Source organism: Dipodomys ordii, unplaced genomic scaffold (assembly GCF_000151885.1).
Source record: "Dipodomys ordii isolate 6190 unplaced genomic scaffold, Dord_2.0 Scaffold54, whole genome shotgun sequence".
Lineage (NCBI taxonomy): Eukaryota > Metazoa > Chordata > Mammalia > Rodentia > Heteromyidae > Dipodomys > Dipodomys ordii.
In genome coordinates, this window is record NW_012267270.1 from 2,917,328 (window position 1) to 2,928,687 (window position 11,360).

Genomic DNA, 11,360 nt, shown 5'->3' on the forward strand with positions numbered 1-11,360 from the left:
TCAAGTGGTAGAGCGCTAGCCTTGAGCTGAAGAGCTGAGGGACAGCGCCCAGGCCCAGAGTTCAGGCCCCAAGACCGGACCAAAAAAAAAAAAAATCCCAAGCTAAGACCAGGCCCCAGGGGCTCATGCCTGTCATCCTAACTACTCAGGAAGCTGAGATCTGAGGATCACAGACAGCTCAAAGCCAGCCCGGGCAGGAAAGTCTGTGAGACTCTTATGTCCAACAAACCACCAGAAAATTGGAAGTGGGGCTGTGGCTCAAAGTGGTAGAGCGCTCGCCTTGAGCAAAAAGAACAGAAAGCACTCAGGAACAGCGCCCAGGCCCTGAGTCCAAGCTCCACAACGGACAAAACAAAAAAAAAATCTGGAAGTGGAGCTGTGGATCAAGTGCTAGAGTGCTGCAGCTCAGGGACAGTGCCCAGGCCCTGAGTTCAAGTCAAGACCCAGGGTCAGCATGTGCACACACACACACACACACACGTGCACGCACCCACGTGCGCGCGTGCACACACACACACACACACGCCAAAACTTTGGTCCCTGGAGCTCTGCTCCTGTCCCTCGGAGCTCAGGTTGGCGGGGCTCTGCCGACTCTGCCCTCACCATGCCAGCCGGGGCCCAAGCCCCATGGTGGAGAGCACGGTGGAGACAAGGGCTCCACTGCTTCATATAAGCCAGACTGCCACGCCACAAAATAGAGCCTGCTGTGTCTTCCCACTCGAGCACCAACCCCTCCCGAGCGCAGCCAGGGCAGGGCCAGCACAGGGACCCCGGCTCTGGCCCCAGGAAGGAACTGCGGAGGACACCCCCCTGCCCATCAAAGGGGAGAAAGTTCAGCCCACACCTCGTATCTGCTTAGAAGCCCTTTCAGACTCTGGCACCCACAGGACGAGGTTCTCAGCGAACCCTGACACAGGTCCTGTCAACCCACCCAGGTCCCCATCCCAAGAACACCCCTCGATCCCAGCTGCTCTGTCTTACTTGGCAGGGCCTGACTATCTGCCCAATTCTTTTGCTTTCTACCTGGTTCACGGGGCCCTTCCTTTCAGAACCTCCTCCAGGGAGTCTGCCAGGGGTGAGGGCTGGGCTGACTCACTGAAGGTCTTCTCCAGTTCCTCGCATCGTCGGACATCTACCACGAAGTGTCTCTGGAAAGCGCTCACTGACGCGTTGAGCTGCGGTGGCCACAGATGGGGTCAGTGTCCCAGGGAGGAGCGAGAGAAGATGTCCACCCTGGGGCCCAGGCCTGGCTTTCCCCCAGCCTTAGCCGCCTCTGCCAAAGAGGCTCCGAGCACCCTACGGAGCCACAGGCTGGTCCCACCACACAGCACGGGGGGCTCCGCGCAGTGAAGCCCTCCCTGCTCTGGTCAGCCCCGACTCACGTCTCTGAACTCCACGAGGCCCAGCTCGCCCAGCTGGCTCACACAGGTGTAGGCGGCAGCCGTGGGCAGGAACAGCTGGACCAGGGCCACTTCCTCGCTCCGGAATAAGGAGCCCATGGCTCTAAGGGGGTGGGGTGGGGGGTCTGGTCAGGGGTGAGACACAGCTGCACACACAATCCCAGAAAGTGCTGCTACCCTCCACCTGACAGCTGGGGAAACTGAGGCCCAGGAAGGGGCCATGGGGTGCCGAGGCCCACACGAAGTAAGCAGGGTGCTTGTTCAGGGAGCCATCCTTTCTTCCCCCACAGCCAACCACAGCCCCTTCCCCCCCCCCCCCGCCCAGCAGCTCGGGTACCCCTGGCTCTGCACACTCTCCTGACTCCTTTTCCCTCCTCTCTGACTTGCCCTCCCCCTGGACCCTGCTCATCCCAGGGATGCAGACACACGGCCATTCCAGTCGGGCCTGACATACCAGGACAGAAACCAGGACAGAACCGAGTCCCCCAGCCCCTAGGGGTGGGGTGGAGTCTCTTCTGGGCCTCCCCCTCCCCCCAGTGGATGGCCTGGCAGGGGCTGCCCCCCCCCACGCCTGCTTCCAGGCTGCACTTGCTCATAGCTGTGTTGAAACTAACGAAAGTGAAAACTGTAAGGCAAGACTGAGAGCGCTGGGCAGGAAGGGCCTGGCTGGAAGGCTGGGGGGCTGGCCACGGGGCCCTGCCAGCTCTCACCCACTCCTCTTGGGCCAGGAGCCCTCTGTGGGCACTCAGCTTAGGGTGGAGGGGGCAGGTGTGGCCGAGGCCCCGCCCTGCCTGCTGTCTGGGTGTCTCTCTGCCCCCCCCCCCACCTGGTTGCTTAACTTGGAATAGGAACTTTGCAGCCCTCCTCCTCCTTGGGAAATAACCGAACCCCTGCAAGCAGGGACTGCGGAAGGGCAGGGCCCGGCCTGGGAGGGTGGGGTGACAGCCAAGGGCACAGCTATAGGCCACAGGCCCTGGCGCTGCCCCTTCGTGTTTGTTACTGTGTGAACCTGGGCAAGTCCCTTACGCTCTCTGGACCTCCATTTCCTCCTGGCTGGGACCTGGACACCGGAGGAGGAGACAGGACCTGACTAAAGAGGTGATGAAGAAAAAAGACCCAGAGCCCCCTCCCCAAATTCCTTCAGCCACACCTCCTGACAGTAGCGCAGGGGAGGGGTACTGAGCCGTCTTCCAGGTCATCCGAGGCTGGGACACGCGAGCGGGGGGGGGGGGGGGGGGAGGGAGGAGACACCCAAGCCAGGCCAGGGCCGGGACCCGGACCGGGTGCAGGTTCGGAAGTTCCTGCCTGGTCTCCTCTGGCTTCATCCCACCCCGGCCCCCAGTCAGACTGCGAGGCGCACGGGCGAGCCTCGGCGCGGAGCTCCCGTGGGGCCCGGAGGTCCGGCGTGGCCTGCGGGACACGCGGGCGCTTCCTGGTCCCGGGCGGCCGCGGGTGGCGCGGCCCCGCCCCGGCCCCTCTCCCGGCCCCGCCTCTCCTCCTCCCGGGCCGGGGCTCTGGGGTCGCAATGACCCGGCTCGCCAACCCTGGCTGGCCGAGCCTCGCTCTCCTCATCTGTGAAATGGGCTCCGTCCCGCCAAGCAGCTGCTCCGGCCCCGGCCCGGCAGCGGGGCTCCGGGGTTGGGGTACCATCCCGTCCTCCGGGTCCTCACGGCCTCCCCTGCCCCGGCGGGGTGACCGCGGCCTGGCAGGGCGCCAGGACTCGTCCTCGGCAGCGGAAGCGGGTGGCGGGAAGAGCTGGGGCTCCACTCACCCCGAGGGCGCGCAGTCCCGCTCCGAGGCCGGCTCTGCTCCCCGCCCGCCGCGGGCCCGCGCAGCTAATTCCAGCTCGGGGCGGGGCCGGGGGACGACACGCCCACCGACGCGCAAGCCACGCCCCGCGCGGCCGCTCTGGGAGCGCAGACCCCGCCCACCTCCCCAGGGCCTAGTCATTGGGGTGACGGTTCTGACCCTGAGCCATTTAATTCCATTCACAACTGAGGGGCAGGGGGCCGCGGGAGCCCCCTGTGCTCTGATTCCCCCCTACCGGATGAGCTCCCTCTTCCCTCCTACCTGGAGGGCTGCTGCCCCATGAGTGATAGGGCCTCACTGGGCCTAGGCCACTGGGCCTGGACCCCTCGTGCCCCACACCCTCCTCCACTAACAGGGTCCCTTCCCTGCTCACTTTCCCGCTCTGACCCCCCGGGGCTGGGGCTACACAGCAGGCCAGTCTTCTGTCCTTGCAGGGGTGGGGATGGGAACTTGCTTCCTTGTCAGCGGGTGGTGGGGAGGGCAGTTCCTAGCAGCCTGGGCTGCCTGTCACCCACCTGCGGTGGCGACCTGGCTCCCTGACGCTCAGTCCCTGTACCAGTGCCTGGAAACTGGCCCTAGTGCCGTCCACGACCTGCACTGTGAACAGGGGACAGGAGGGCCACAGCCCTCAGTTCTGGTGAGACCTCAACCCCACAGAGGAAGCAAAGGCCTCCAAGGGGTGGGATGAGGGCCTGGAGCTGCAGAGCCAGGCCTGGAAACCGTGTCCTCAGGAAGGTAAGGGCCGAGTGTTCATGTGTCACAGCTGGAGCAGGAGGGGCCTCGGGCCAGGCTTCCTCCACTGGACTTTGTTAGGATACGCACGCGTGCCTTGACTGCCCCACAATGAATACAAATGTTCCAGTATCCGGGTGCTGTGCCCGTGTGAAGGGGGTTCTGGCTGGAAAGACACAGGGGTTGCTCTGCTTCTCTGGCCTGGCCTGCACTCTTGGAAGGGGCGCTGTCTCAGCAGCGGCAGGACTCAGCACCCAGCTGAGCTCCCGTGTTCAGGCTGTTCCCGCTCACCTGTGCTCATGGCCACGGGAGCCCCGTCCTTGAGCATTGAGGCCAGCGCAGGGCCTGGGACAGTGTCAGCAGGGGATCTGAGGGGGACCGTGGGGAGGGAGCTGCAGTTCTGTTACAGGCCCGGCTCAGAGCCGTGAAGGTCTCGAGTGACTGTCGAGGGGCATTCCCCATGCTCACTGGCCCACAGAGCACCACCTCCCTTACCAACATGCATCTTGGGAAACTTCTATTTCCTGAAAGGCAGTTTTGGACATGGTGGGGGCAGGGACTCGGGTCTGCATATAGATTTTGAGACCCAAGGCAGGCCTTGCACCTGGGCCTGCTTCTTCCTGCCAAGGAAGGTCAGTCCTTCCACAGGGCTCAGCACCAAGCTCAAGGGCTGCTTCTGGTTATTACTCAAAGTGGCCCCAGGGGAACTGCACCCCTTTTGCTGGGACTAACAAAGCAGGAAGTCATGCAGCCAAGCAATCGCCTGGTGCAGGACTGTGAAGAGGAAAGGGGATGTGGCCAAGACAGCTCAGAGGCAGCAGGGCCTGGGTCACCTCCTCGTGACTGTCACCCCAGAGCAGGCCACACCCTCAAGGACACCCTGGCCCTTCTGAGCTCCTCGATGTACCTCGGTCCAAGGCCTTGGGAGGCTCCGAGTACCAGGGGTGTTAAGTCACAGGGAGCCCTCAGCGGCTGCACCTAGACCGACCCCATAGGGGTAAGGTGACCTTCAGCACTGCCAAACTGGGGAAGACACGGGGCAGCTGTGTGGACAGGCAGGCCGTGGCTGGCCCCGGACCCCAGGAGGCACGGCAGGAGGCACAGTGGGGGGTCAGAGCTCTTTATTGGGCGGCAGGGCTGCAGCCGAGGCGGGCGGGTGGCGGAAGCATCACCGGTACAGGTAGTCGGCCTGGATGTTGGCGGCGATCTCAGCCTCCCACTTGTCCCCGTTGTTGAGCAGCTTCTCCTTGTTGTACAGCAGCTCCTCGTGCGTCTCCGTGGAGAACTCAAAGTTGGGGCCCTGCAGGGCGGAGTGCAGGCGGCGTGGGATCGGGTTTCGCTCGGGAGCCGCTGCCCCAGCTGCGTCCCCCCCTTCCCAGAGCCCACTCACCTCCACGATGGCGTCCACGGGACAGGCCTCCTGGCAGAAGCCGCAGTAAATGCACTTGGTCATGTCGATGTCATAGCGGGTGGTCCGGCGGCTGCCGTCCGCCCTCGGCTCCGCCTCAATGGTGATGGCCTGGGGAGGGGCCGCGGTCACTGCCGGCCACGTCCTGGCCCTGGGTGGCCCGCAGCGCCAATCCCACCCCGGTGTCTGCATGGATGTTCCCTCCACCTCTGGACCCTCCCAGGGCCAACATAGCCTGTGTCTGCCCCCCACTTGTGCCTGTCCTTTGTTAACGCTCCGTCTCCTGTCCCAAGCCCAGCTCCCACAAGGGAAGGTTGTCCGGCTCTGCTCTCCACAGACCTGATGCCTTAAGGGGGGGGTCTCTCCCCATGCAGGAAGTGCACAATGGCTGGTTAAAAAACCACTGACTTCAATGCTTGGTAAGAAATGTACGCATTATCCTGCCCATGCAATTGTAACCCCTCTGTACAGTATGTTCACAAATAAAAATTAAAAAAAAAAAAAAAAAACCACTGACTTGGGGCTGGGAAGGTGGCTCAGTGGTAGAGCGCTTGCCTTGCATGCATGAGGCCCTGGGTTCAATCCCTCAGCATCCCATAAGCAGAAAAAGCTGGAAGCGGCACTGTGGCTCAAGGGGTAGAGCATTAGCCTTGAGCTGAGGAGTTGAGGGACAGCGCCCAGGCCCAGAGTTCAGAGCCATGACTGACAGAAACAAAACACAAAAAAACAAAATCCACTGACTTAGCTCTACTCATCCCCACTTGATGAATGAGAAAACCGAGGCTCAGAGAAGCTGATGAACGCCTGAAGTCACACAGCAAGTGAGGGGCAGAGCCCATTCTCAAAGCAGATCCCTAACTAGCAGTTTCTGGCAGCAGCCTAGTGTCAGGCAGAGGAAAGGGAGGCCTGGGTCCCCACAGCAGGACCACCGCCCATGCCTGGGCCTCACACTCCCCCAAGGGTGGCTGCTCAGAACTCCTGGGGACCCCTCGGAGGGCAGCACCATCTTTTTTGTCTATAACAAGGAAGTAATCTCGACCTGTTAAGAGTTGAGTAAAAATGACAGGACTGGGTGTCAGTGGCTCCCGCCTGTCATCCTAGCTACTCAGGAGCTGAGATCCTAGACCATGGTGTGAAGTCCACCAGGGAAGGAAAGTCTATGAGATTCTTATCTCCAATTAACCAGCAATAAGCCAGAAGTAGAGCTGTGGTTCAAGCAGTAGAGTGCCAGCCTGGAGTGAAAAAGCTAAGGGACAGCGCTCAGGCCCCGAGTTCAAGCCTCAGCAACGGCACACACACAAAGACTACACAGGTGAGAAGAGGCGTGAGCCGGGACAGTGCCCGGCGGCAGCACAGCGCTCGCAGCCTGGAAGCCAGCGCTGCTGCTGCCGGGCCCTCCACGAGCCCAGGCAGTGGTTACAGAAGAAACGTCAAGACCACAGCCCTCAGCTTGGAAGACCCACAAGCAGCCAGGTTCGGCCAGGAGCCCCATGAGCCCCAGCACTGAGGAGATGAGCAGGTGGCAAGGCCTGGGCTGGCCAGACTCCTACTGGGCACAGGCCAGGCCTGAGCCACAACCACATCCATTTCTTTCCATTTTTTTTTTTTGTTTGGTTGGTCATGGGGTTTGAACTCTGGGCCTGGGCGCTGCCCCTCAGCTCTTCAGCTCAAGGCGAGTGCTCTACCATTTGAACCACAGCGCCACTTCCAGTGTTCTGGTGGTTAACTGGACATGAGTCTCATGGACTTTCCTCCCCAGACCTGGCTTTGAACCTTGATCCTTAGATCTCAACCTCCTGTGCAGCTAGGATTACAGGTGTGAGCCACGGCGCCCAGCACGACATCGATTTCTATGCCACGAGCCCTGACTCTAGGCCATCTGTGCAACTGAAAGCCAGGTTTTTGAGGAGCAGCCGCCAGGCCAGGGAGTGGGGACTTGCTTACATGTCCTCTTGGGGTGGAGCCAGGATCAAGTGGGGTCACCCCACAGGGCTGGGGTGATCGCTAGGGCAGGCCCTGGGCCCCAGGCAGCATCACCCGCAGATGTGGTGACTCACAGCCTCTGGCCACCACAGCCTTCTCAGTTCCACTCAGAGTGGGGAGGGAGGCTCAAAGCAGGAGACAGATTTTCCTGTGCCCCCATCTCCGGGGGGGGGGCCGGGGGGGTCAGGGCGCGGCTCACCTGGGCAGGGCAGATGGCCTCGCAGAGCTTGCAGGCGATGCAGCGCTCTTCCCCGGATGGGTACCGCCGCAGCGCGTGCTCCCCGCGGAAACGCGGGCTCAGCGGACCCTTCTCAAATGGGTAGTTGATTGTGGCTGGCTCACGGAACAAGTAGCTCAGGGTCATGCCCAGGCCTGTGAGCAGTGCAGGACAATGGTCAGGAGAGCAGGTGCACGCTATCCCAGCACACGCCTCCCGGCCGGGGAAGCGTCCCACCACCCGGCTCCCAGGGTCTCACCTCGGATGAGCTCAGTCCACAGCAGGGTGCGAGCTGCCCGGTCAGTCACTGACCGCATGTCCATCGGCTGTTCCTGCACATTCACATACTCTGCAGGGAGCCCACGACAGGGGGTTAAAGAATCCAACTTGGAGCCAGGTGCTGGTGACTCACGCTTGTAATCCTAGCTACTCAGGAGGCTGAGGTCTGAGGATCATGGTTCAAAGCCAGCTCCGGTAGGAAAACAAGACGCTTATCTCCAATTAACCACTAGAAAACCAGAAGTGGCATACTAGCCTTAAGCAAAAGCGCTCAAGGACAGTGACCAGGCCCTGAGTTCAAGCTCCAGGACTGACAAAAAGAAAAAAAAAAATCAAGTTCGGGGAGGTGAGGCCTGGCCCTCAGGCTGGTGCAATAATAGCCAACCAGAGGCCTAAATGTCCCCTGGTGGAGGCTGAGGACTCCTCAGGAAGCTGAGCTGAGGATCATGGTTTGAAGCCAGGGCAGAATCCATGAGACTCATCTCCAATCTCCAATGAATCACCAAAAAGCCAGAAGTGGAGTGCTAGCCTTGAGCACAAAAAAAACTTATGGAGAGCACCCAGGCCGTGAATTCAAGCCCCAGGACTGGCACCAAAAAGAAAAAAAAAATCTCACGAACATTTCCACATGCACTGGCTTTGAACCTCAGTCCTCAGATCTCAGCCTCCTGAGTGGCTTGGATTACAGTCTTGAGTTACCAGCGCCCCACTTATTATGGTCATTTTTAGAACTGAATCACTGGGGTGAGGGGAGTCAAGAGGGGAAAAACTGGGAGAGAATGAGGGAAGGGGTGACACTGTTCAAAAGAAAATTAAGTAATTAGACTGGGAATGTGGTTTAGTGGTAAAGTGCTTGCCTAGCATTCATGAAGCCCTGGGTTGGATTCCTCAGTACCACATACACAGAAAAAGCTGGAAGTGGCGCTGTGGCTCAAGTGGTAGAGTGCTAGCCTTGAGGAAAAGAAGCTCAAGGACAGTGCCCAGGCCCTGAGTTCAAGACCCAGGACTGGCAAAAAAAAAAAAGAGAGAGAATGAACTCATTATCTGACTTATGTAACTGTAATCCCCCTATTACCTTTACAATAATTTTTTTAGAAAAAGAAACTAAGGCTCAAGGAAGGGGCCCTGACAAGGAAAAGGCTAAAACTCAAGTGTCCTCCTTGGTCTCTAGCAGGATAATGGTCGGGAAAGCACAGGCTGAGCACCACCCTGGTACTCACTGTAGGTCGCTGTCACTGGGCTGCTGTGGAGGCTCCGGCCACTGGGTTGTGCTGCAAAGAGAGGGAAGGAGTGAGGCTCTGGGACCTGGAGCTAGTCCCGGGAAACTGGGCTCCCCCATCCCCAGGAAGCTCCAAGCACTACCTGTGCGTGCAGCCTGGGCCAGGGCCCGCAGCAGCGTGGAGGTGGTCAGACAGCGCATCTGGGGGCAGAGAAAGGAGAAAGGTGAATCCAGGGGTTGGTGACACACCTATAATCCTGACTCCTCAGGTGACTGAGTTCTAAGGATCTCACTTCAAAACCAGCAAGGCGGGAAGGTCCGTGAGACTCTTTATCCCTGATTAAGCCCAAAAGGCTGGAAGTAGAGTGGTTCAAGTGGCAGAGTGCCAGCCTGGAGCATAAAAGCTCAGGGACAGTGCCTAGGCCCTAAGTTCAAGCACCAGTACAGGAGGGGGGGGGGGAGCCGAGAGAAACGGAGGAGAAGAGAGGAGAGGGAGAAAGCAAGACAGACAGACAGACAGACAGGCACTCTGGCACTCCAGGGTCATCATGACAACACCCTTTCAGTCCTGACCCTATTTGACTGGGCTGAACCCCAGGGTCTCTCTCCCCTCCTAGGAAGCCTGTGAAATCCATCCCTAGAGCTCCTGCCTTCCATGGGCCCACCCCCTCCCCCAGTCATCTTCCCAGCACCGAGGGAGAGGCGAGCTAGGCTCCATTCACTGTCAGCTTGTCATGTGACTGGCCCAACGTCACACTTTGGACTTTGGGACTAGGAGGGGTGGGAACCCCATACTCCCAGGCTGGACACGCTGGAGGAGAGGAATAACCCTCAGTTTCCCTTCCCTACTTCAGGGCCCTCCAGGACTGGTCCCCAGCCCCCAGGATGACCTTGGGCAGGGTGATGTCACCTGCAATCGGAGGGCTCGCGAGCACGGGGGAAATGGCACACGCCAGCCGGCGGCCCGGAGCCCGGCGCTCAGCCAGCGCGCCCAGGCCACCTGTGGCCGCTGACCTCGAGCCGACCCACTTTGGACCGCAGATTCGAGTTCCAGGCTCCCAACCCACCACCTTCGGCGACCTTCCCCGCGACCTCTGACCCCGCGGGCGCAGGCGGCGTCGGAGCCGGCCGCGCACGCGCACGCGCACGCGCACGCGCCCTGCGGGTGCCGGCTTCCCGCTCGGCCGCTAAAGCGCAGAAGGACACGGAGGCCGCGGTCGTGAGCAGGCCGAGATGGAACCTGGGCGTAGGGTTCGGGGGCCAGCGGGGACACCAGATTCGTCTCCGACGCCGCGCGGCCCAGGCCCAATCTTCACCGAAGTGCCCCGAACACCCACCTTGAGGTGCTGCGGCTCCTTCCCTCCAGGAGCAGGCAGGTCAGCCGGGAGGCGGACCTTAGCTGTAGGACACTGCCATTGGGCTGGTGGCTTCGCCTTTTCCGTGGCGACCCTCCATGATTGGTCCGCTGTGCTCCTGGAGGAGGCGGGATCTGCACATATCTTTCGTCTGATTGGCTGTTAGGGCAGTAGGGCATGAAGTTTTGTCGGGCGCCGCCATATTGCTTCGGAAAAACCAATAGGCGAGGAGCTCCGCGCCTCTGGAGGCGGGACATCCGGGGCGTGGCTTAAGGGGCTCCGGTGGGCGGGGAGCAGCCGGTCCAGATTTGTGGTTCAGTTTGTGTAGTGACGGCGGCCACTGTGAGCGGTTCGGACAGCGCCGACTCCTCGCGGAAACACCCCACTCTTGCGGCAGCTGCTGGTCCTCACCGGCGACGCCCAGTGTGCGGGAACCACTATTATACCTCCATTTGGCACCTGTGGCTGCCCCTGGTTCTTCCCGCAGACCGCCTGTTTCCGGGCGTGGTGGTCCCGGAGGGCTTCCTGGAGGAGGCGGTGTCTAAACTGCCTGAGGGGTCTGGCAGCGTCCTAGAAAAGGACCAGCTGAGGCCGGGACTGTTGGGGGTCCGGAACGTGTGGCCCACGGGGAGCCACGAGAGGTCCCCAGGCAGGAGGGGCGTGGGGAGACGAGGTGGGGGAAGTGGGGGGAGTGCCAGATCTTGGGGGGTGTCAGTGCTCAAAGACGGGCTTCGGGGAGAGGGGGTGCGAGAGCCCCGATGTTGTTGATCCCAGAGGCTGAGCTGGCCCCAGGGGCAGGAGTGCTCCCCGCCCGCCCCCGCGCTGGGCCATGCTGCTGGCATCCCCTCTGCACCCCAGGAAAGAAGACAGGACATTGTGGCGCGGGTCAGCAGCCCCCTAGTTTTATTTCTAACAGTCTCAGGAAAGACAGGCACGGCAGGTCCGCGAGGATCGGCTG

The 11,360-nt window shown here is 61.0% G+C and overlaps 2 protein-coding genes across 3 annotated transcripts in view; both read right to left on the reverse strand.

Annotated features, from left to right (window-relative positions):
- The window catches only part of Tcirg1 (T-cell, immune regulator 1, ATPase, H+ transporting, lysosomal V0 subunit A3), a 10,630-nt gene extending 8,927 nt beyond the window's left edge, over window positions 1-1,703 (reverse strand). Inside the window, exons 1-2 of the mRNA XM_013020879.1 lie at window positions 1,383-1,703; window positions 1,097-1,175 (exon numbers count right to left, since the gene is read on the reverse strand). Of these exons, the coding sequence (XP_012876333.1) occupies window positions 1,097-1,175; window positions 1,383-1,499 (196 nt within the window). The 5' untranslated portion in view covers window positions 1,500-1,703. The remainder of the gene's footprint in view (window positions 1-1,096; window positions 1,176-1,382) is intronic.
- Window positions 1,704-5,045: 3,342 nt separating this feature from the next.
- Window positions 5,046-10,468, reverse strand: Ndufs8 (NADH dehydrogenase (ubiquinone) Fe-S protein 8, 23kDa (NADH-coenzyme Q reductase)). 2 transcript variants are annotated; one of them, XM_013021012.1, is made up of 7 exons: window positions 10,385-10,468; window positions 9,191-9,248; window positions 9,049-9,099; window positions 7,809-7,898; window positions 7,532-7,704; window positions 5,332-5,460; window positions 5,046-5,241 (listed from the first exon to the last, which is right to left on the reverse strand). In XM_013021012.1, exons 2-7 carry the CDS (start codon window positions 9,246-9,248, stop codon window positions 5,110-5,112), a joined length of 633 nt encoding a protein of 210 aa, XP_012876466.1. In that variant the 5' UTR covers window positions 10,385-10,468; the 3' UTR covers window positions 5,046-5,109. The 2 variants fall into 2 exon arrangements, with proteins under 2 accessions (XP_012876466.1, XP_012876467.1); XM_013021013.1 differs by lacking the exon at window positions 10,385-10,468 and adding an exon at window positions 9,958-10,153.
- Between the last annotated feature and the right edge of the window lie 892 nt (window positions 10,469-11,360).